This window comes from Panthera onca, chromosome D3 (assembly GCF_046562875.1).
Source record: "Panthera onca isolate mPanOnc1 chromosome D3, mPanOnc1 haplotype 2, whole genome shotgun sequence".
In the NCBI taxonomy this organism is placed as follows: Eukaryota; Metazoa; Chordata; class Mammalia; order Carnivora; family Felidae; genus Panthera; species Panthera onca.
Window position 1 is genome coordinate 83,452,943 of NC_138350.1, and position 22,544 is coordinate 83,475,486.

At 44.9% G+C, this 22,544-nt stretch overlaps 1 protein-coding gene across 2 annotated transcripts; it reads right to left on the minus strand.

The window, feature by feature from the left end:
- Positions 1-3,328: 3,328 nt before the first annotated feature.
- On the minus strand, positions 3,329-14,645 carry DSEL (dermatan sulfate epimerase like). 2 transcript variants are annotated; one of them, XM_060614057.3, is made up of 3 exons: positions 14,276-14,645; positions 8,902-13,435; positions 3,329-7,883 (listed from the first exon to the last, which is right to left on the minus strand). In XM_060614057.3, exon 2 carries the CDS (start codon positions 12,547-12,549, stop codon positions 8,911-8,913), a length of 3,639 nt encoding a protein of 1,212 aa, XP_060470040.3. In that variant the 5' UTR covers positions 12,550-13,435; positions 14,276-14,645; the 3' UTR covers positions 3,329-7,883; positions 8,902-8,910. The 2 variants fall into 2 exon arrangements, with proteins under 2 accessions (XP_060470040.3, XP_060470039.3); XM_060614056.3 differs by lacking the exon at positions 3,329-7,883 and having other exon boundaries at positions 8,363-13,435; positions 14,276-14,644.
- Positions 14,646-22,544: the final 7,899 nt, after the last annotated feature.

The window sequence follows — 22,544 nt, forward strand, 5'->3', positions numbered from 1 at the left end:
ACAAAACACAGTAACAAAATTCTTACAATGGGGACTTTAAAGAACATATCCAACTTTTACATGCGATGTTTGAATTTTCACAAATTAGGTAGATTTCCCAAATCCAGCAGGATAAAAGATAAAGCATGGCAAGTTCAGATAATGGTATCCTCATACAATGGGACATGACCACGTTGAAAATAAGTGATCTCCACCTACAAACATCCATAGGCATTAGATAAACAAAATTTTGAGTAAAGAAAAGCAAGTTGCACAAAAATATACGCAGTATGTTATTGTTTAGATAATGTTTGAAACCATGCAAAAATATACAGTATGTTGAAGGATAAACACATGTGTGGAGCTGTAAAGAAAAGCAAGGAAATAGTAAACACAAACCCAGGATAGATGTTCCCTCTGGGATCATTGTTGGGAGCAGGAGGATGTAATAATGGAAGGTTAGATGGAAGGCTTCACTACTAGTAGTAATTATGGATGATGGGTATACTCTTGCTCATTTTATTAATTTCTTTTTTTTAAGTTTACTTATTTTGAGAGAGACAGCGAAAGAGAGCATGCACGTACACGGGCAAGGGAGGGAAGAGAGAGAGGGAGGGAGAGAATCCCAAGCAGGTTCCACACTGTCAGTGCAGAGCCTGACACAGGACTCGATCTCACCAACGATGGGATCATGACCTGAGCTGAAATCCAGAATTGGATGCTTAACCACCTGAGCTACCCAGGTGCCTGTTATTAAATTTGCTTGTATACACATACTTTGTAGAGTATGTGAATATAGAATTCCTCACTCTTAAGCTCCAGCTCTGGCCACAGAAACTTATCAATATCATAGAGGACAGCTCTGACTTCCACATAGGGTCATCACAACTTTTCAGTGTCAACATATTAGTGTAACCTAATTTGCATATCCGCAATACCTACAATTTGAGCCATGGGAGAAATGGAGCCATCATACGCAGGGATCAACACAATAGTGTCTTCTAATTTGCATAGAGTGAACCATATCACAAAACCCATCACAAAACTAGATTTCCTGTCTATCAGTGGTATGAACCCTACTATCATAGGTCACCCAGGGCTCTTGGATCCAACCCAGAGGTACTTTCTTTTTTGCACTCATTGCTGAGGAAGGTGGAGTTTCTGGCTGGAGGTGCTGGAATTTGTTCCTGGGTGTTTAATACACAGTCATGGAAGAGAGAAAGCATCCAAACCTACAGAGCAGAAACCAGAGGATAAGACACTGTAGAATTTTACTCCAACTCAAAGAATAGGTGTGAATGACACGTGATTTCACAGAAAAGATTCTATACAGATCTGATCGTTGTATATTGATGTCATCTTTGCTACGTCTGGTGTTACGGTGAGTAATCGTCACATATGTAATTTGGATACGCTATACCTCCAACTGGTTTCCACTTCTTCCACCGTAGCTAGTGGGGTAAATGCAGAGTTCACACATAGTCTTGCACACCGCAGCTTTCACGTTCATCTCATAATAAATAAGTGGAAAAAAAACAAAATAGAAAAACTACACTGGTTACAATATAGAATTAACACGTCAATTGTAGAGTCGTCACTGTACACGTTTGTGCGACTCGATTGATCTATTAACTACCGCACTAAAATAGATGACACCTTAAATACTAAACCACAATGTAAAAGACCAGAGAACTGTAGGGGATCCCAAAGAGGAAACGAGTACTGCTCTATTATGCTTTCACATGTGATTTTATTTAATCCATGCATCGACGCTGGGGCGGTTTACAGAGAGGGAAATGGAGACTTAAAAGGAAGAAAGGCGCCCAAGCCCTCACAGCTGTTCAGCATCTACTGACCTAGCGCTTTGTGTTCCGTTTTGTTTTCATTTCAAAGCTCGTCTAATACATGAAAGTGTTATAGAAATGTAACATGGTAACAGAAATGGCTCCCTTCAAACGAAGCCAGGAAATGGGTGGGGGGGGGAAGGTACAAAGAAGGCCGGTGAAAGTCCCACAGGGGTCTTCTGTTAGTTATTCCCAGAAAACCTCATGCCTCTTGTAGGGAGGAAGCTCGGCCAAGTTGTGTGTGTGCAAGCATGCACTTTCTACTCGTGTGTTCCACAGTGGGCGATTTTTGATAGCTTTAGAGATCGTTCTATAAACAGTGTTGGGTAGAAGATAGAGTAGTAACTGAATGTATGTACAATTCGGTTTATTTTGGGAAGTGTGAAGAAAGAACCTCCTGCGTCGGTACTCATAAGCCCCCTGTGAGCGTGCTGTGCACGGTTAGCACTGAATTAGCCACAGGGAGCAGGTTGATGTCTTAAAATGAGGATTAAGACCACCTATTTTGTGTAGGCCTGACTTCTGTTAACTGTATCCTTTACATGCATGTATCTTTTTCTGGGTATCTCATGAAAGCAATTTCATCACGTCTTGGTTGGAGTATCACGTGCCTCTACCTCCAAATAACCGCCCCCCCTTCAAAGTTTTTTTTGTGAAACACCACGTTAAGGCATCAAATTAAAAAGGCTTCATATGGTTAAAATAGCCATATTTTAAAATCCCATGTACTTTAAACAAATCTACAACAAAACTAATCTTTCGGAAGAAGGTGAAGGAATAAATGAATACATAATTACAACAATAAATAAATGCTAGAAAAACCAGGCTGTAGTCTTTCACCGTAGTGCAATAAGGGTTTAGAGCGTATTTGCATCCTGCAATAAATAAGGTAAGGAGCGTGTTATGCATTGTTCGTAGAGGGAGGCCAGATTTTATGCAGAGCCTGGAGTGTTTATACTGCTCATGTTCTAAATGAGACCAGTGACAGTGATTGGGAGCTAAACTAGTTTCCAAAAAAAAAAAAAAAGAATGTAGAGCATCACAGATGTCACATGTGTGTGAAAGTCTGCTCCCTGAAACCACTAAGAACAATGCATAATCCCAAGTTTGGAAATAGAGAGGAAGACAACATATGGGAGAACATCACATATCTCAGACATTTGAAAACCCAAAACACACAAGTAAAATTCAACGTCAGTGTTAATACACTTCCAAGAAAAATTACATTTGATCTTAAGAAAGTGCAATACAAAAATTAGTTTAAACAAAACAGAAAGAGCAAATGCAATGTACTACAGAAAAGATCTGCTCAAATTACAATTTATATTTTTTTTCTCAAGTTTTAACCACAGTAAGATTTCAAAGAGAGTTTTCAATCGTTCAGAGAATGATTAACGCAATTGTTACAGGAGCCACTCTCCTTGGGCACCTTGCTTTCTGTGTTCCAACTTCCTCCCACCCCTCCCTCCCTCTTTGGCTCCCTCCCTCCCTTCTTCCCTCCCTTCCCTCCCCTCTTTCCCTCCCTTCCTGCTGGTATTATTTACACGGTGGAGAAAAGACCAGATTTTTTTTTCTTTTTCCTAAACTGAATTCTACTTGAATACATTTGATTGTTAGTCACAGATTTGACAAGAGGTTTCACTTCCACTTGGTGCAGGCGCCTTTGAACTGGAATCGCTGTGAAATGCAAAATAAGAATGCGTTTCTTTCTAGTCCCCGCTAGACTGCCAGCTCCATAGGTCTCGTTCACCACCGCATTCCCAGTACTGACAGCTGTGCCTGGCAACGTGGGTCTGGAGGTTCTCGAGAGGAGGGAGAGGAAAAATGCTACTGGCCAGCGGGACTCTGCATGGAACACACAGCCCTATCTTTCTTCCTGTCATGACTAGCAACGATCTGCAGGAGCGCATACACACATACACACACACACACACACACACACACACACACACACACACAACCGGTCAGACCACACTCCCACATCCTTTTCCCTTCAGAGTTGCTGGTGATATTCACCTGTAGACCAAACTACTTTGTCCTAAACGTGTTGGGGTAGTTGAGCGCGTGAGAGCGGAGAGAGCACAAGTGTTGGTTTTATTTGCGCTACTTTTTTGGAAAAGGCTGCTCTTTAATGGGATTTGTGACACCTAGAGCCAAAACCTAGTTCGGAAAAAAACGGGGGCTGATCTCTCTCCAAGTTTACCAACCACAACTTCCTCTGACTCAGTAAACGGCTCCCTCTCCTCACATCCACCACTGCAGAAATAAACCAATCGTGTCCATGCCAGGACAGACAACACTTTTTGGTGTCTTTCCTCCGGTGACAATCCCTACCTGGCACATGCCCCTCTACGGCTTTTTCTTCCCGATGAATTCCTATTAGCTTTGCAGTCTGGAAACACTGCTCATTCCTCACACAGCAGGGCCATAGTCAACCGAGTTTTGTATTCTTACCTCACGCTAGTCAATATCTCGACCGTAGATACCCAAAAATAAGGTGAATAAATGAACTGATGAATCGTAAGTCCACTGAAAACTCCTTTACAAAAATGTATTTCCCACGGAGATAATAGGGGTTTCGAATTTACCTGTAAAATAAGTATCGTATACAGTTGCGAGGATTTTAACAAGACATGTGAAAACCTTACGGTCCAATGTGTAGCACATCAGAGACTAATTCACTATAGAGCCTTCCCTTCCGTGCCAGTTCTGTGCACCACAGACTCGAGAATGTCTCGAGCAACCTTCTTATGAGCGGTATCACAAAGCACGAAGATCTCAGCCACGGCAGTGGGGGCGGATGCAGGGCATAGGTGCATAGTACCGAGATACCTTGCCATTCAGCAAGTGGGATGACGTATGCAGCCGAGTGACACGAGTCCAAGCCAGAGACAGGGCCGGGATTGAGTTAGGGGAGAGGGGACAAGCGTGTCACTGAAGGGTGCAAGTTTCGCAGCTGAAATAATGAGGCTGCGTGTCCCTATTCAACGCGTCTCCCGTTTCCCAGCCCCTGCCTTCTCAGCCCCACATAAAATCCTCACGGTTCCCCAAAGACCTCAAGAGAGCTATTGCAAAATTATCCCAACCAGAGCCAAGTTGCTTTTAGCTTTTTATTTATTAGCAGTGGAGTCCTGTTATACATACTGTTTCAATAATTCTGTTTATGATCTTCAGTCTATCTTTTCTTCACCGAGGAACTGGGTAAGTGTGAAAGAAAAACAAAACAAAACCAAAGGTCTGGAAGCCTTAGCTGAATCTGTCTTTGGAAACAGAATTAAACATGTATATGTTACTTGGACCACATAGAACCTAAACTCCTATAAATTACAGCTCAAGCATCTACACGTGAAGTAGCGAATGTTAGGATCTGCTGTGTCAAGTTCCTATCATCCTTTGTGCAAACATCAGTCATTTAGTTCTTGCAATATTATTCGGAGTTTTCTGCCAACATGAAGGGAGATCAAGATACTAGTGACGTAATGGAAAAAACTGCCACAGCAGCCATTTTTTGATGTCTTAGACATGCTTTAGTCAACATTTACATAAGCAGTAAACAGCCCACATATGAAATTCCTTGATGTATCCTGTTAGGCATCCTTACCTCTGAACATGGTGTCACATATTGCCTCCTATTTACGTTTTTGCTAAAGAAATCAGTGAATATTTTACTAATTATCATCAGTTAATCAAGCCAGTGGAACGTAGTGATGTTAAAACCATTGCTAACGTCTACTCCCAGATAATTGGATAGACTTCACATTATCGAGAATGGCTAGGATCTTTGGCGAGGCCCCCGAAAGGGCTGGTAAAGAACGCTAATCCAGTAAGTGGTACAGGGGTAACATGTTTAAGATGCACTGGTGTGTGTGGAGGGGAGGTTCTTCTACAAATACACTTGGTGAGGGCTCTGTGGCAAGTCCCCGGACGTGACTCAGAGTTTAACACCCTGTTCTCGCCAGGCATTTACTAATTCCCTGTTGGTTTAAAGAGACAGCCGATCAAATGTCTAATATTTGGGGTCTAGACCTAATGTGCATGCATTCTTGTCATTTGCTTTCAACTTGCACCTCTCCAGGTTTCTATCAATTAATTTTAAGCATAGTCACAAATTTATCTTCCTTTTCTTGAAGAGTCTCCCACTTCCTAGCCTCGCCAGACTTTGATTACAATAAGCTCAATTCCGGACATGGCCTTTTTCATCCTAAGTGACTAATCTGCATTTCAAACTCTCCAGAACCCTATTATTACCACTGGGTTTGTTACTTTTGCTAGCAAAATTAAGTCTTTTTTTTTAATTTCAAGACTTAAATTTCATTTTAATAACAGCTTTTATCCCAATTAGGCCTATGTTTCCAGAAGTTAACAAAGAAAGGGGTTAATCTTACCGAGAGGACAGGTATTTCCTTTAGAAGTGTCACGTAGTGACAATCATCCCCGTAATTATTTTCCAGATGGTAAGAATAAAATTAGATGTGGAGGCTATCCGGATTTATCTGAGGCTAACACCCTAAGGATGCAAGACCAGCACGTCCTGGGAGTTAACCACCTTAGGAATTGCGATTATACGGCGGGGGGCCCCAAGCACGAACACATGTGTGCACGTCCAATGGCCGGGTCATCCCTCACCCCTCACACTCCTCACAGGGGAATCCGCAAATAGAAATCTCCTCCGGAAAACTCTTCCTTGGGGTGGGAGTGGGTGAGAACAGTGACAGGAAAAGTTCACCTTGGCATTGCTAGATGGCGGTGAAAGTCAGGACACTGTAAAGATCATTGTAGTAAGTATGTCCCTTTCTGGGGCGCCTGGGTGGCTCAGTCAGCCAAGTGTCGGACTTTGGCTCAGGTCATGATCTCTGATCTCACAGTCCGTGAGTTCGAGCCCCGCATCGGGCTCTGTGCTGACAGCTCGGAGCCTGGAGCCTGCTTCGGATTCTGTCTCCTTCTTCTCTCTGCCCCTCCCCACGCACACTCTGTCTCTCTGAAATATAAACAAACACTGGGGAAAAAAATAAAATAAAATATGTCCCTTTCTTTAGCTATCAAGAACACGTTCCCATATTCATTCACAGAACCAGTCTTTTTCATTTTCCCCATCTCTCCCGATTCCCCCCACATCTTCAACCTGGTTCTTCAACCTGGTTCCCCCTGCTGCCCATGGGGGTGTTTCCACCAAGTTCAGAGGCAGTGGTACAGCTTCTGCTTTCTTCTGTGACCTGCACGCATTTGTAATTCTTACCCTGATCAGACCTGCTATTACTGGCCACCCAAAGCCTTTTCCCTGGATCTGATCTGACATCACACGTCCCGGGAACTGACAGGAGACACACAGACTACGACCAACGACGGAACGAGTGCTGTCACCCGCGCGGCAGTGTTACGTGCTTGTTGCTGGTCCTGAGCTAGGAAGAGTAACCTCCCTGGAGAATACCTGTGCAGACTCAGGTCTTTGGCTGCCCTCTCCACTTACATTAATATGATTTTCGTTCACTTTGACATTGGAGCGAGAAAGCAGAGAGCGATGGGAAGGAAGTACATGGGGAGGGGGGAGGAGCGGTCTGTGTTCACACTCTAATGGAAGAAAACTGACAGGCCACTTAGGGTTGGCTGGGCTGTAACATATCCACAGCCTCATCACTCTGGAGGCACATTCTGACATAATAACAAACGACTGAGAAGGAACCGCTTTTATCTAGGTCAGAATGACAGACCCCCGAGTGCTCGAGAGCTTGGGGGAACCACAGTCTGAAACGTCAGGAAGACAGCAATCTGCACAGAGATTTTCTTTCATCAGGGCTGGGCGCTGCCTAATGGTTTTCATCCAATGCGTTGTAATCACTCCACGGGCTTATAATGGCATGGCGTTTTGATTTCAGGGCCTACCAAAATAAAATGAACCACATCTCATGACGACTACATTTATAATAAGATGCAGCTGGTAAAGGAAACAGATGCCTCTGACATCATCTCCCATTTGCCTTCAACTTTTGCAGACACTGGCAGTCTGTAAACTCATTCAAAGGGATGCAAGAAAGTCAGGCAGGTTTCCAACTCATTTCCAGCCTAAAAAAAAACACTGGCAGCATGGGCATGGCTTTGAGTCGTACGGTGATCGTTCCACAAAAAGAAATCTGATTCTAAGTCTGTGTCGGGCTTTAATGCAAAGTGCATCGTCAGGGGGTGGGGGTGGGGGGAATCCCCACAAACGTCTGGACTTCCACAATTAATAACCATTGACTGGTTTGCATGACAGTGACAGAAAGGATAGTGGGAGTGGTGGGATGGGAACAGCTGTAGCTCCAAGGAGGCAAAGAAGAGAAAAGAGAGTTTTAAACAGACAAGCAAGTCTAAAATACTCTCCCAGCCCTTGATACCCAGGTTGTTTGAAGACTGACTCCTTATTACTTCTGAATAAAAAACTTAAAGGAGGCTTTTCAGGTCACTGTGTCTGACCTCCAAAAAGAAAAAAAAAAATGCTCATTCTGTATTTCCATCTGTATTTTCCAGAAGGAATCCTACAGTTATGATAGGAAGTTTCACCATTTCCCCAGTGATAGCACTGAACATTATACACAGTTAATTTTTTTTTTTTTGGTGCAAGATAAATGTGTTAGAAGATCTTTTAAAAAAGATAAGGAGCTTTTGTAGTCCATCTTGAAAGCAAGAGATGCTTGGGCAAAGCAGCAATTGAAAGGCCTTTTGCAGTGTTTGAGGTTCCCATATAGATCAGCAAAGTTACAGGTGAGGGAGAGAGTTCGACGAAAGCCCGGAAAATCTTCCTACCTCCCCTGCCCACCATCCCCTAACTTCCTCTGTGCCTCTGTAGCTGGAACATTGCAACAGAAAAAAAAAAAGAAAAAAAAAAAAAAAAAGAAAACTTCAGAAACACAGGCAAGGAAAGCAGTGACGTAAAAATAAATCCCGCGAGGCCAAACATGGTGCCTATTTTTAAAACAATCTTTGTGCAAGTAACGAACGGAACACGCGCGCGCACGCACACACGTAGTACAAGAATAAACAAACTCTTCTAGTTCACGTCCACAAACCGCGTTGGCAAGTGTTAGTGCAAATGTCTGCTGACCTGCAGCGTTCAGTCCGTAAACTTTGGATATCCTAGACGCTCCATCAGTGTCCAGCAGATGTTCTCAATCAGTCTAATTTCATCTCTAGGCAAGTTTTGTTTCCAAACATTGGTGTTAGTTGGTGATATTTCCCCTTCATAGGGAAGATAGAAAAGGTTTGTGGAGGTGGCAAACAACATTTGGTTTAAACTAGCAGGAGACAAAGGTATTCCAAGAAAGGCAAAAATCCTTTCTGTGGTTTTCTGAGGAAAATGTACAATATCTTCAAACTTGATCAGCTGGTAGCTGGCGGGCAGCAAATCCGTATTTATTCTGAGTGCTGCTGCTGTGTTTGCGAGCCACAAATGAGACAACAGGGAGACTGCATTTGACTGGGATTTTGATAATTCTTTCCTCAATGACTCGTATTCGAGAGCGTAGCCTGAATTCAAGTTACATTTGCCTTTACCTCTCTCTATCTTAAACAGTTTAGCTAAGTGCTCTGGTACATTCTTCAAAGAGTAGAGACTGGGTTTGCTGCTGTACAACATTGAATAGATCCATGCCCGAGGGTCCCTCACTATGTACAATGCCCTCATAGAAGCTCCTAAGACTTCTTGAAAAAAATGGAGCTTTAAGGTCCAGCTCCCGCTGCTTAAGCTGAGCACAGGACGTGCACTTGGGTAATAGACCAGGTGTCTCCTTAAAGCCCTAATATATTCAGCATCTCTATCAAAGGTGCCTTTCATTCTACTTCTTTGTTCGGGCAGAGACTCCCTCCTTTTCAGTTTTCTTTTTTTGTCCTTATTTGCTGTGAAGTATGGGGCCAGTTTACCCCGACTGGGCTCATGCAGATGGATGTTTTGCAAATGCAGTTTTGTGTCTTGAACTAAGGACTGCAACCAGCCGCGGAGTAAACGGAAACGCACACTGTGGATATCCGATGCCTTCCATTCACAGGCATCTACAAACGAGTCGATTTCAAATTCAGTTTCAGGAATATCAATGTAGGTTGTAGGAACTCTGATGTAGAGAAAATCACTACTGTTGAAAAAAAGTTGTTTGAGGATTTCAGCTCCTGAACCAGGAAGTGAGGTAACGACAACACTGGGAAGGTCAGTGTGGGGCCCGTCTGAAGACAAAGGCTTCGGGCTGGCCTCGGCCTCCGTCCTTGCCCATTTTGCACAGATGGGCTGCGTGCAGGTGCTCCACACATCCAGCAGCTCAATAAACCACAAGGCAACAACAAGGACTAGGATCCACCGCATTAGCTTTCTAAAAGAAAGGTAAAACCGCCACTGAAAGGTTAAAATCACCAAGCTAATGCACAAAATCAACCCAACTGCTATATTAAATTTAAATCCAAAGGGGAAAATAACCCTATCTTGTTTTATGGGCTTTGCTATCGCTTGGGTGCCCAAACCAAATCGGGTTATTTGGCCCTGATCAGCCACATTGGCAAAGCCACCAAAACCCAGGTAATCAAATCTTGTCTTCAGGTTATGGTAGTCGGTTACAATGGACACAACATGTTCGGTATTATTGACATTGAGAGAGATCTGAAGTCCAGAATTGGAATTATCAACAAATCTGCAGCTGGAAACATTGACATATGGCCCATAAAAGACATATGCGATTCTTGTGATTGTGGATTCCATCTGAAACGTAACATTAACAAATTGAGTCCACCGTTTCTTAAATTCAGCAGCTTGTTCTGCTTCTTGTATACTAGCAATGGGACTATTGCCATGATGATCAAACCAGAACATTCTGTAGTGTGCATCCCATACATCCATCATGGCGCCATTATACCTGTTCATAAACCTATAGGGGATGTACTTAAAATCAATGTCCAGATTATGAAAGAAGGCACTGACAGAGTTTATTGGGGAACCGTCCTGCCTCTCAACGTGATCAACGACGAGCAACGTTTGAGAATTTAAGAGAAGCAGAGCACGATACACGCTCTTCAGCTTCATTGCTGAAGAGTAAGCAGACACTGCTTCCCCACTCACAAATATCATTTCTCCATGTTGGGAGGCAGTAATGATTTCCCCCGCTGCGTCACCAACCTCCTCACCGGTCCACCTGAGCCACTGGCCACACTCTCCCAGCTGACCCTCCCAGGGCTGGTTACACTGGCTCGTAGGTGATGGAGCGAATACCAGCACATTGTTGAGGTGGCTCAGCTTGGGTCCGTAGAGAGCTTCCGAAACAAACACTTGTCCATTTGGGGCAAAAGTGAATGAGTTCTGATCTGGATGTTCATGCCCTGGGTTAAAGCTTCTCCACCCGTCAATCCAGGAGTATGGCTGAAAGTGAACTATGTCGTACACGGCTCGGCCCCCTAGCTTCCCGGACTTAAAGGACACAAAGGTATTGGCCTGTGTGTTTGGCAAGCCAGCCCCATAAGTGACAACACCCCAGTTAGGGAACGTGTGCATTTTCGCAGTACCATACTCAGCAGGAGGCTGTGGGGTGAGCTGGGGATCATACCAGATGTATTCGGTGTGAAGAGTACTCCACCTCTGGGCAGTGGAGGGGACCATTGGTCCATCTTTAGGTCGGTGCCTTCTAATTTGCTGAGCTAACCAATTTCCAGCTCCATTCTTTAAGATAAACTTATCCAAAAAAACTAACTGGCTCTCTGGACCATAAAACCAATTATAATTGGAATCTGCAATACCCACAGTTCTTTGGAAGCCTGGTAAGAGGGTGGCATAATAGAACCAAAAGTGCATTTTCAACCAGTTATTATCCAAGTTGTTGATACTGAAATGGCGCTGGGCTAGAAAAACGTACTGCGTGACTGATTTAGCCGTGTAGCTTCCATAGGCCACACCTTCATCCAAAGACCCGTCGACAATATGATTCAAAAGGAACATTGTCTTTTCCATCACATCTACGACGACCTGTTTCCATATGTTTGCTTTAGATCCTTTCTCTACCCCGGTCACCAAAGCCCCGGTGAGTAATGCTATCATATTAGTAGCTTGGTGATTATGGAGAAGTTGTTTGCCCCACGAACGGACCTTGGAATACTCATACATCTCCTCGGTAACAGCCCCTATTTTTTCCAGGTATTTTTGTCTTCGATGGTCATCCAATAAGTTATATAAAAAGTCAAAGGCAGTGGCAAAACCCGTTAAGGAATGGCCGACAGGCACCTCATCCCCTGGTGCATTCTCCACGAGCCAGTCTTTGTAGCCAACCATTCTGTCCATGTATTCCAAGGCAAACTCAAAGGCAACTTTGTCTTCTGGGCACAACAAACAGTACAATGCTAAAGGAGGCAGATTGTTACCGTAAATTTCATTCCACTTGGCAGCAAAATCGGCATGCTTGGGTGGAGGTAGGTAGTATGTGGGGTTGGACAGCATAACTGTTACTGCACTTCTGATAGCTCTAAACAGATGCAAATGGCTTGTACGAGACTTCTGTCTCATGGCCTGGATTTCTCCAGCATCGAAATACAAACTTGGATGAAGCATACTTTTCTTCAGCTTTTGATTGGGTTTGAAGTCTTGTACTTTCTGTGTCTTAAACTGATCTACATCATCTGCGAAAACTGCCCAGTCAGAGTAATTGCTCACAGATTCCTCAAAAGTAGAGAAAGCAAACATCACTAATGCTAAAAACAAGACATGTCCTGTAAACATCAACGCCATGATCCATCGGGGAGCTCCCTTCCTTAGGCATACAGGTCACACACAGTGCTCAATGTGTTTCCCATCTGCTCAGTATAAAACATACATTTAAGGCCCCGAAAAAACAAAGACTGTAAATCATATATGCTGTGAGATCCAGCTGACATTCGGTTCATTCAAAGCAAGCAGGGTTGCCAAGAAGAGAAAACGTACACTATCTGTCTGCCTGGCAGAGCTCGGCTTCCAATACAACTTCAAGGAATGTTACAACCTCTAATGTTTCCATATCGCACACCAAGCAGTGGTATAGTCAAACATACCATGAATTCAGGATTTACTTCCTTTCCGTAAATCTAACATGAGGAGTCAAAACACACATTGTAGGGGGGAAAAAAAAAAAAAGAATAATCACTCCGAAATCCAAATCAAGAAGTCGTTCCTAGGAGGGGAAACCAACACTAGCGATCACATCACCCACGTGTACGATGCGGGTGAGGGGTGTTTGCCCAAAGGAGTCGATGAACTGCTGAAATTCTTGGAGTCGACTTGGTTGTTATTCCCTTCTGCTTTTTACACTTTTGCTTTGAGATTTTTTTCTTCTTCCATTTTTGGGAAAAGAACATCCTCAACAAGTGTGCAAAGTCCCACTTGGCTTTGAAAAGCTCAAACTTTCTGCCCTCATTTCAAATCTGTCCTGTTCAGGCTTGCTCATCGCCTATTAGGACCCAGAGAAAGTATTCTCATATCTTCTTTTATCAGCTTCATCCGTACAATTATAAAAATCTAACCGCTTCAGCCACCTAGGTGCTTCTTTTCCAATCATGAAGTAACCACCAACTGGGAAAGAAAACTCCCCTTTCACCGAGAGTGACGGTTCTTTTCTGCTCCTTTTTCATGACACTCCTTTCTGGGGGAAAAACACAAAAAAATGCTCTGAGGCTACAGATAGGCTAGGAGTGGACATGAACTGATGATTTAAATGTTCTACAACCCCTTGACAGAAATTGTAGCAAAGCCATAAAATCTGTCCTTGAATACAATCTCAGCTCAAGTGATTCTTTTCTTTTTTTTCCCCCCCTTTACACTTTCAAATGCACGTATTAGGCTAACAATGAATGGTGGCAGGTGTCAAGCACCTACGGGATGTAACTTTCCTGCAGTATTTTAGCCGTGGCTTGCTGTACTCATTGAACACGTTTTAATTCAAGTGCAGTTAACACAAAGATGAGTCCCGCAATCATTCTTGTCCTTTGGGTCACAAGGGACTTTGTCCCTGGACAAACAGCGAAAGTTGAAAGGACCTTTTTGGTTCCGGTTGAGGGGGGGAGCTTTGACGGGATCAAAAGGTGCCTTTGTATGGGAAACTACCAAGATGATCACGTTTCTCCAAGGAGAAATCACATGCCCGTGAGTGGGAGCAAGAACGGCAGTCCTGCTTCAATCGCACCTGTAGCCTCGCCTTCCATCCTTACAAGAGGCCACCAGAGGGAGCTCGCACCCAGACTTAAGGTGCAGCTTCGCCTCTGCCCGGCTCGGCTTTGGAAGAACCGAAGCAAGTTTCAGTCTTGGACAAGTCTCCTCTCCGTAGGAAACATTAACGCTAGAGTTTCCTGAACCGCCCCGCCTGTTGCATATTTTTCATTCGCCTCCTACCAACGTGCCGCCCGCCCCCACCCTCCGCTCCCCACCCTCGACCTCTGGCTGTGGTTTGGGGATAAGCGACCCTTAAATGGCCAAGTCCGCTTACCTTCGGCAGATGTGGACGGGGTCTCCCGGCAGCGCTGGGCCCCAACGAGGAGGTGGAGAGTTCGAGAAAACTGCTCCGCACAGGGGGCCCGGCCGCGCCGTCCCCCCGCAGGGCTCCCCGCGCCCCGGGCACGGGGCCCCCCGCGCTCCAACAGGCTGCGGCCCCGCGCTGGTCCCCCGCCCAGCGCCGCGAGGACACGCCCGCCCTCGGGGAACGCCGGACGCCCCGGGCAGCCCCGCACCGCGGAAGGCAGATCCACGCGCGACGGGCACTCTCGCGGACCCCGAGTTCAGCGGAGCGCCGGCGTCCCCAGGCCGCGATGCAGCCGCGGCCGCCGTTCCTCCGTGCCAGCTCCGGCCGCGCGGCCCGGGGAAGGCGAGAGACGGCGACGCGGGCCGGGGGCGGGGCGGGAGCGAGACGGAGGCGGGGCCGGAGGCGGGGCCTCGGGACCGGGGCGGGTGAGGGACTGCGACGGGAGCCGGGGGCGGGGCGGGAACGGGACGGGGCGGGGCCTTAGAGCCAGTGGAGCCGTAGGGAGGAGATGGCGACCGAGTCTGCGGGGCGGGGGGCGTGGCGGGAACAAGGCTGGGGCGGGGCGGGGGCGGGGCCTGGGCGGAGCTGAACGCCCCATTCCCCGGTACCCTTCGCCGAGTTGGTGGGTTCTCGGGGCGCGAGAATTCCCGGCTGCGGCGGGCAATCTGAGCCGAGGAGGGGGACATTTAGAAGTGCAAGTGTCTGAAGACCTCGTCGTGCTGACTGGGTCCTGCTGATATTTACCCTCTGGTTTTCGGGGGGAGGACTGCTGTAACCGGGCTGCGGGTGGGAGGGAGACAGGACTTTCTGGGCAGGATTACAAATGACCTAGGAGAAGCGGGACCGGCGGGACAACGCTGTAGGATGTCAGGAATTAGCCTTAGGAAGAGCAGTGACTGAGGAGGGAAGGAATGAGAGGCAGCCAGCCTGAGGTTGCTGTCATTTAGAAAAGCAAAATCAATACGCCAGATTAATACGAGAATGACTTCGGGAGCACAGATGCTAAAGATCGGAGGAAAACAAAAAGGCTAATCGGTTTTATCGATTGAAATCATTTATCCGGCAGTATAAATATGAGACGGTGTGGGACAAACAAGTGGAACGAATCTCTTTCTCATTAAAGAAATGAAAACCGAAAATCAAGCAGAAGAGAGTGTGCCTCGTTTCGTATGACACCTGTGTGCGATTCCAGGACGTCCTAGAGCTGCGAATTCTGTTGCACTTGACATACAGAATTTCTGACAGCTGTCTGAGGTTACACCTGGGCCTGAACCAAACCAGGGTCTGACCTAAACTGTACAAATAACGTAGTAATCATCGGAATCCAGTGAAGGACCAAGCCTCACAAATGAACAAGCCCAACCCCCAGCTGGGGATTGATGATACCTTCACTTTCCTCCAACTCCATTCCATTTTGGTGAAACGGACAGACGTATCCATTTAAAAATGTGTCCCTTGCTTAGATCACTTCTTGGTACAACTAAATGGTAGACCATTACTAGCAGAATAAATTTCGAAAATAATTTATCTTGAAGATGAAAGGTGCCTTTACCTCATCACTCTCCAATTTTGTCCTCTTGGGAACTCTACCCCACTCCAAAAGGCCAAATTTGCCTTGGCTTTAGCAACCCCCTAACTATGCTTACCTCATTCCTTTCTCCGTGGTGTCCTCTTGCCCAGCTAACCCCAGAGACCAGTTGACATTTTTCTGACTACTGGAGTTCTTTTATCATCGTTGTCTTAGCTCAGATGCTTAAATTCCTCTGTGAACGCCTCTTAGGTTTCCCTAGTTAGAATAAATTACTCTGGCACTCTATGATTTGTATCTATTTCCAGCCCTTAGATCATTTGTTTTGTGCCTAATATTTCACCGGACTCCTGCGGTGTATTCAAAGTTCTTCAGGTCATCAGCAGTCTCTCAATTCCTTCTGTGAGCACTGCATCTGTGCCTGAAATGAGTCGAACCTTTAAAAGCTGGGCTCCCATAGAGCATTGTCTCTGCCACTGAGGTTCATCCGGAAACAAGGATTCTCCTCTGAACTCTAAGAACAGAACTTCCTGCAAAGGTCGGGATGGTCCCCTATGTGACCCACAGTGGCTTCCAGCCTCATTTATGGGAGAGAGTAAGAGATGGGGGAAAGAGGATCCCGAATGCAGAGATCCCTGTAATTGGCCGTGAAAGGGAGCTTTGGAAACTGCCTGGGAGTTAGCGTTGCCAAATGCGATATAGTGCACAAAACTGCAGACCATTTCCTAGGGCAAAATGTGTGGATGGGGTTCTTTCATTCTGCGGATCCAAATTCCCCCCGTGATGCTAGGGCACAGTGACTCATGGCGAATCATCATTATGAGCTCTAAAATCTGCCAGGCAAACGTTCTAACGTTCTAACTTCCATCCGGTGTTTTTTTCAGGTTTATCCACCTTAATACGATCATTTTCATTTTACAGAAGAAAGCATTCAGGTACAGTGTGGTCTTTGGTCCCCCCCCCCCCACCCACGCATCTGCAGTGAAGCAGGATGCACCTAACTTCTCAGTATTTTCCGACGAACTTTCAGGCTAATTCGCTTTGAACAGGCATCATCCCCCATGTTGTGCGTGCTTTGCAATAAATAAGAGCTACTGCGAAACAATTCAAATCGTTGGCAGAAAGGGTGGTAGGTAAGTGGCACTATGAAAAATAAATAGAGTCTTATTTCCTGGGAACTAAAAATGGATAACTATTGCTGCTTCTTCCACATGTGGAGAAGGTACAAAGTTAGTTAATTATAAATAATGCATTCAACCATACAAGGGATGAGCTGTATGTCATGTTATTGCACATTAAAAACTTTTATGAGTGTGGCAAGAGACACATATGCCAACAGCTGTTAAATTCAGAATCCTAGAGCCGTATCTTATTTTAATATAAGTGGAGAACAGTACAATCTATCGCTTGAATTTCCCCCTTTATACAAGGTTCTTAAATCTACACCAGCTTTCGCTTGGGATTTCAAAGAATTTATGAGAATGTATTTGCTTTATTTGAATATCTTCCACCCCTATCCCCAGCCACCCTACTTACAGCAGAGATGATGCTTTCTGGACTAGATTCCCCAAGGCGGGAGCCTGCCTGCCCACTTACCCTCCTTCCTTCCTTCTTTTCCTTCTTTTCTTTTCTTTTCTTTCTTTCTTTTTTTTTTTTTTAATTCTCATCACCTAACCCAGAGCCCAGCACTTTATCTTGAGTGTGTGTTGAACGTCGAACATGAATTATCACCCTCATTTTATGGCAGAAGAGGAAAAAGTCATAAATGTCTAAGGTGGGCTGCTGAATGCTGAGCAGAATCAGAAACTCTTTTTCTCCAGCTGTGCTGAGAAGCTTGTTACCGCACAATCATAGTTGGAGCTTTGTCTTGGGGTGACTTAATTCAAATGAAAACTACAACTGGGAAGTTGGCCAACATTTTAAGGAGAATTTCTGCAAGAATTTCATGTCTTAAGATAGGTAAATTCCAAGTTCTGAGCCTTAGAACATAAGGTAAATACTGCATCGCCTTACAGATAGATAAAACGCAAGCCATAAAACAAGCCAAGACACTACATAAAGTTCCTCGGCTGAAATCTTATTTGTTCATCATCTGTTATTCTGGTGGACTCTTAATAATTGGGGCAAAGATACGTAAGAACTAATTGCTGTGCGTTCAGCAACTGACCACACCCAGATCCCCAGTGTATGGGCTTGTGCAGAGAGCAGACTTTTGAATCTGGGGGTGACTTTGTTGATTTTCTTTAGCATAACCCTTCCTTGAGATGGTTTTGGCTGTGAGAGCTCAGATGCAGATTTCCTGAACCACTTACCAAGGCCAGATGTATATTATATTGATCCATGAACACTGTGAGAACGAGTGTTTTCCCCAGAGTTTGGGGAGATAGCAGCTGCGATTGTGCAGAAACAGACACAAAACTTAAGCTGCAAATTTTATTGCACAATTGGCCAGCGGTAATAGGCCGCACCAATAATAAAGACAAAACCACAGATTTAAAGCAGGCAGTAGAATCTAGAAATAATCTTTCTGCAATCGCTTTGAATACAAAACGTCTCAAAATGACGGAATTTGCCTGCAGAGTTGCTAATGAAGATGTGGCTGAGTGTGCCCTGAGTTTGTTTATCCGGCTGTACAAGGGTCTGCATGACAGTAACTGGATTTATAAAAATTTAAAAATACCACAGCCAAATTCTGAGGAAAGAAGTTTCCCCATAAGTCCACTAAAACCCCGTATTCAGAAATGGGAAGCTTCCTTGCTACTGCATCTGCGAACATGCACTTTCGCTTTCACTGTGAAAAGAAAAATTTTAAGCAAGGTGAAACTTACAAGGGGAGCCCACAGTGGGGCTATTCCTCTCTCCCTGCGTCCCCTGCCGCCGGACCCCCACCCTCTTCACCTCCCCCACCCCCCCACCCGTCCGCACCCCGGTCTCATACTGGTGGTTCTCACTGGGGCTAATTTGGCAACGTCTGGAGAAATTTTTGATGTCCCAGCTGGGGGATGTGGGACTGCTGGCATCCAGAGCGTAGAGGCCAGGGATGCTGTTAGACATCCTACAATGCACAGAACACCCCTGCACCTAACCCCGAAGCGTTAGCCAGCCCGGAATATCGATACTGCTGAACTTGAGGAAGCTCGTCCTGGCCTACTGACTCTAAAAGGTATGTGCGTGTTTGTGGTGGTTGTTCAAATCGAGTCTTGAAGTATCCCCTGGACTTTCTATCACCTTTTGGCAGTGGATCCAAAGCCAGCTGTTACCCAGTTGGTTCACACATGCCTTTCTGTTTACCAGATACGCGTCTGTTTCTCTTTGTTTGACCAAAAACACCCTAAGCCCAGCTACGTCACCTCGAATAAAAGCCTGGGCAGATTTCCAGGCACAACTGGCAATTAGTCAGTTGCTACTAAACAATAAGGGGAAGATGTGACTTTACGGTTATGAGAAATGCTCTTCTGATGAAAAATCCCACACACAGGCATACGTACACACGTATGTGCATACCCCAGGCACCTTTATTATTATCTGAACTTTGTCCTCTAAGATAGTGAATTCTTGAACCTCCCAAGATCAGAAAGACCAGGGTGTTGTTTAAAATGCCAATCTTTCGGGGCGCCTGGGTGGCTCAGTCGGTTAAGCGTCCGACTTCGGCTCAGGTCATGATCTCACGGTCCGTGAGTTCGAGCCCCACATCGGGCTCTGTGCTAACAGCTCAGAGCCTGGAGCCTGCTTCAGATTCTGTGCCTCCCTCTCTCTCTGACCCTCCCCCGTTCATGCTCTGTCTCTGTCTCAAAAATAAATAACATTAAAAAAATTTTTTTTTTTTAAATAAAATGCCAATCTTTCAAATCTGTCCCAGCCTATGGGTTAAAAATCTCTGGGTGTGTGACCCTGTGATCTGCACTTTTCAAATGCTCCCGAGGTGCGCCCCAAATCTGAGTCACTGTTCTGAGACGAGGCTTCTCCTTCTTTTCCTCTCCACACACCTGGGGGCCATGTCTCTGAGCCTTTGGTTGGGTTGTGATGGCCACATCCCCAGGCTGACAGAAACACAGGGCCTAACTAGGGGTAGGAGTTGGTGTTGCGTAACAGCCCGGAGACATGTGGGGAGCTGTTCTGCACCTAGCTTGATTTTTTAACCTGCTAATTGTTTGTTCATGCCCTAGAGTGTGAGGTAAATAAAATGTAGAAGATGGAGAAGAGAGAAAAAAATTAAGACAACCTGGGAAGAGTGAAACTCATGTTGCCCCTTTTGGGGGCACACTGATTAAATGAAAGGTAGCAGAGAAGTTTGTCCTGGGTCCCTGGGTGGCCAACTTGCAATTCTTTACAAATTCCCCAGAAAAGAGTGAGAGTGTAGCTGTGGGCAGAAGACAGTCTGTTCTTCTGTAATGTCATCCAGTAACCTTCCCTCCTAGCTGTCACCTTGTCAGATCCAGCCCCCATATTCCCCAGTAGGCGTTCTCACTGGGAAGCCACTAGAAAGGACATCTCCACGCTCCACCCATCCAAGGCCAGGAGAGTCCTCTCTTCGCTTTTGAGCCTTTGCTTCATTCTTCAACTTTTGAAGATCAAGCTTTACTTGATTCCGCCATCAGGCAGAAAGAAATCATCCGTTTTGAAATCCGAGTTCAACGTCTCCGGGAAGAAAAGCTGATTGCACGGCATGGTTATGGTTATTGTGGGTTTGGGGTATCAATCATCATCAGAGAACAGAGTTGGCTCATATCTGAGAAGTAGCTACAGTAGAACGGTATATCGGAGGGCCATGCTTTCCCCGAGAGGCATAAGGAATGCAGTGGATTTAATGGTGGGTAAGAAAGGTGCTAGAAGTTGAGGTGGGGGTGGGAATAGCAGAAGGTAGGGTAGGAGGTTGGCATATACGCTCTTCAAAAATGTCCACACGCTGCATAATGTAGGCTGACTCCTCTTTCTTAGCCCTCTTTGAAAATTATTTCTTTGGTAGGATTTATTAAATTTGTCTGGTCATAAAAATCACCTAGGAATGCTCCCTAAAAATACACAATGTGAAATCCCACCTTCGAATTATGGTGGGGAAGGGGGATGCAAGGGATTCATATTTTTAAATGTCATTTTGATCATGCAAAATGGGCAAATTACCCTTAGAGAGATAACCTTTTTAAAATATTGCCAGCCACTCATAATAGAGCATAAATTGGTTTCAGAGCCAGAGAGCAGTTTGACTGAGGATAAAAGGCAAATGGGAGTGAAGTTAGAGAGCCGCGTTGTCCTCGGTAGCCAGTCACCCCCTGTGTTACTTACATTAAAATTCATTAAGGCTAAATAAAACGAAAAATTTGGTTTCTTAATTGCCCTGTCCAACATTCAGCAACACTTGTGATTAGTGGCTGTAATGCTGAATAGCACAGATTAGAGCACTCCCTTTGCAGCAGAAAGTTCTATTGGACAACACTACAGAGAAAGGAGCGAGGAGGGAGAATGATATTATAGTATTTACGGCAGAAGTCCCCAGCCATACGCCTATGCGGAGTGAATACGTGCTTATCATAACAGGGAAGATGATGTTGACGTGCTGATGTTGACGAGAACAATGGCACTTCTTGAGGGTGTATTGTATCACCCTCTAAACAACCTAAACACTGACGATGGCACCACAGGGTCTCGCTGGGTAATGTACGTGGGTGCAGATAGCAAGTTGATTGCTGTTGTGTAATTTGGGGCCCCATATAGCCAGATAGTCTGATTTTTGCAAAGAAAGCCAGAAATCTGGGTTATGACATGAAATAAAGTGATTTTTTAATGGCTTCATTTTTTTTTTTTTTTTTTTTTTTGGAAAACACCGCGAAGGCCAAATAAAATACGACTGCAAGATGAATTCAGATCATAAAATGGAAGGTTTTGACTTTTGATTTAGAAGCTGGACGCACTGAAAATTAATTTCCTGATTTTTATCTTTGTTAGCCCAATTCTATCCCAGGAATTCCACTTTCATTTTAATACTGGAGAGAAAAGTGCCGTTCTTTCTATTAAATTATCTACTATTACAACCTCTCTCGGTCTGGAACAAAGATTGAGATGTATTCAAATAAGAATACTTATATCTGCAGAAATGCGTGATACTTCTTTCTTCACCTATTCAATAAACATTCAGTAAGTGCTCCAAAATGTACCATGCCAGGAACTCATTGGGAAACCTCTATGGGAAAAAAAAAAAAAAAAAAAAAAAAAAAAAAAAAATACCAGCCAAATGGAGCTTATCTAATCTTATGGACAGAAAAGGCATAATGAAAAGGCATCGTACTTATGAATTATTGCTTCAGTTGTTTTCTGTATTTGGAGCATTACTTCATAAGGTTTAAATATCTTTGAAGGATACTCCATATCTCACTGCCTGTTATTTTCGAAAGCACATTTGCACTGATGAGGATGGAAGGATTAGGAGTGACTCGGGAACTGAGAAAATGGATAAAAATCTAAACGTCGTGAGAAATCTCTAGGATGTTTGCATTTTTTTCAGAGCTGCACCCCTTCTGTTAGAATACCTGGAGTCCAGCCAGGCACCAGGCAAGCTGGCTGACTACTGCAGAAAGGAATTCTGGATCCTCTCTTGCTGACCTGTTTCCAGACTTTCCAGCACAGCTAGCCAGAGATTTCCTATAGACAATGAGGGAATTCAAAAACCACGAATCTGGCAGCTCAGCTATTTATCTGGGGACCTCTGGGGAT